Source organism: Gavialis gangeticus, unplaced genomic scaffold (genome assembly GCF_001723915.1).
Source record: "Gavialis gangeticus isolate Ggan-Ray unplaced genomic scaffold, GavGan_comp1, whole genome shotgun sequence".
In the NCBI taxonomy this organism is placed as follows: Eukaryota; Metazoa; Chordata; order Crocodylia; family Gavialidae; genus Gavialis; species Gavialis gangeticus.
Genome location: NW_017728992.1, coordinates 44,391,135 through 44,393,532, shown reverse-complemented (window position 1 = coordinate 44,393,532; position 2,398 = coordinate 44,391,135). Strand labels below are relative to the sequence as shown.

General features: G+C 45.0%; 1 protein-coding gene across 1 annotated transcript in view; it reads right to left on the bottom strand.

Moving 5' to 3' along the window:
* The window catches only part of LOC109298434 (serpin B12-like), a 25,842-nt gene that overhangs the window by 12,215 nt on the left and 11,229 nt on the right, over positions 1 to 2,398 (bottom strand). Inside the window, exon 4 of the mRNA XM_019518535.1 lies at positions 603 to 720. Within this exon, the coding sequence (XP_019374080.1) occupies positions 603 to 720 (118 nt within the window). The remainder of the gene's footprint in view (positions 1 to 602; positions 721 to 2,398) is intronic.

Below are 2,398 nucleotides of genomic sequence, written 5' to 3'. Positions count from 1 at the left end.
GCTGGGGGGGGGGGGGTGGAGCAAAGGGGGGATGCAAATGCAAGCATTGGCTCCCAGGTGCCAGAGACACACGGTACGTCACTGTACCTAAGTGCCTAAACTGTGGAATAAAATCTGATTCTGACTCTAGCTCTCTTCACCCTTGGCATTGTTCTGTAGGATCTGATTCTTTGCCTGTCTTCCATTTTTTCCAAGTTTGTTCTACCTTGCATTAAGACACGCAGCTTCAGGCCCTTGGTTCCTTCTGTTGGTCTCCAGGCATAGGTAAGTGTTAGTCATTTATGGAAGTAAGTCAGCCTGGCAGATCAGGTTTGACCTAATCATTCTGGGTAATATCTCTGCAATTAACGAAGAAGTGAACCGGGATTATGAAAACACAGAAAATATAGGCAAACAGATGTTTTCAGTTTTAAACTTAGCTAATGTTCTGCTACAGCTATGTTTAAAAAGTATGGGTGTAATAAAAACATTCTTTAAAACTAGAGGCCCACAGAGACCAAATACACAGTGAATGATGGAAAACCTTTAGTTTTCATCACCTGGTTTTGTTGAAATAGTCATTGGCTTTTTTCACTACTTGCCCTGTGCTTTTTATTCTTTACCTTGTGTCTGGGTTTCAACCCAGGAGTTAATCTTCTGTCTGGCTGCTTCAGTGGCATTCTTGAAGTCGCCTGTTTGCAGTACTGCTCCATAGAGTTCCTTAGTGCAGTCAATGTAGTTCTGTAAATTAAACCCATGATCCAGTTACTCCAAAAGAAATTGAGCGACTGAAGCCAATTTAGGGGGAAGAAAGAGAAGGAGAAAGAAAAGGAAGAGAACAACCCCTATGCTACCACTATCTATTTGTTGGGATATAGTGACAAAGCAGTTAAAGGTGTTCCAGGTCCAGAGATAAGAGTTTGAACTTGTTTTAGATTCATGCCAAAGGCAATCTCTAGTAGACCTGGCTGTAAGTGACAGGGAAGTCTAAAGTAGTTGATGTTATGCTAACCGTATCACTCATTTGTGTGCCATTGCTTATAGAAACTGGGATGTCTTACCCATGCTAGCCCAATGGGCTGTTAGGCTCCTGTGGACCTTTGCCTTTGATTACCATCTGTTCAGAGATTAATTTTAGAAGGAAGGAAGATCTTTTACTGACAACATCAAGAATTAGACATTTATTCAGAAGTAGAATACTCTGTTTTATAATCATAAAACACTACAATAGTGTCCTAACTGTGGAGAACTACTCCATAAAATATAAGTAAACTAAGAACTAGAGCAGTTATATATAAGAATGTTGTTGTTTATGGGCTGGAATCCAAACCAATCAACAGAACGACAAGCAATATATCAACATTGCAGTCAAGGTGTACCTGCATTTTAGGTAGGCATGTCTAGGCTGACTAAACTAACTGATCTAGTTGTATTCTGAAACCTCATTGCAGGCTGCAAATCTGACTTGAGCAGTTGGGTAAATACTCAGGTGGTTATTCACATGGAGTTCTTTGTTGCCATCCTCAGGGGCAGATCCAGAGGGGGTGCAGTGGCACAGTCTCACCTCCCCTTTCAGACCACTGCCACAGGAGCTAGAGCCAGGGACTTTTTTTTTAAATTGCTGAAGCACTCCTGCGCCACTCTGGCTGGGCTGCACTGAGGCCAAGCTCAGCCAGGGACAGCAGGAATGTGGTTGGGGTTCCTCCCCCTCCCACCCAATGTTCCTGGGTGTACCCTGACAGCCTGGAGCCAGGCTTGCAAAAGAACCAGCCCCCGTCCTCAACTGGTGCCACTGCCACTGTTCCCAGCTGGGCCTGGCCCCCTGCACAGCCTGGCTGGAGCAAGTCAGGAGTGCCTCTGGAGCTTCCCCCACCCTGGCTCAGCTGGAGACAGCAGCAGCAGTGGGTGGGGGAAGAGGAGGAAGCAAGTGGATTCTGAGCAGGAAGGGAAGAATTCCTACTTGATTCAGGGACTTAAAGTCCCTGGCAGCTGCTCCTGTGGCATGGTCTGCCTATCTCTGTAAAGGGAGCGGGCTTGGAGAGGGTGTACATCCATGCCTGTATCACAGGTTGCTGCCCCTGTATCCCCTCTTACAAAATCCTGAGTCTACCCATGCCATAGCTATACTACTATTGCTACCGAGCTAGTCTGTGTGTGTTTAAACTAGCTACAGTCATATTTTTGAACACCATGTAGACATACCCCAAAAGGAAAAAAACTCCTGACATTGAAGGGGAAGACATTCAAACGCTGAAATGGGACATAGGTATCCAATGGCCATACAAGCATAAATGGATCATTGAAAAAGGAAAAAACATTAAGAATCTTGGGTTCTTTTTCTTTTCCTCTTTATTTCTGAGTCTGAATGGTACACTTGGGCCCCACTTTCGAATTTTGGGGGGGGTTTCTCCTCTGCAGC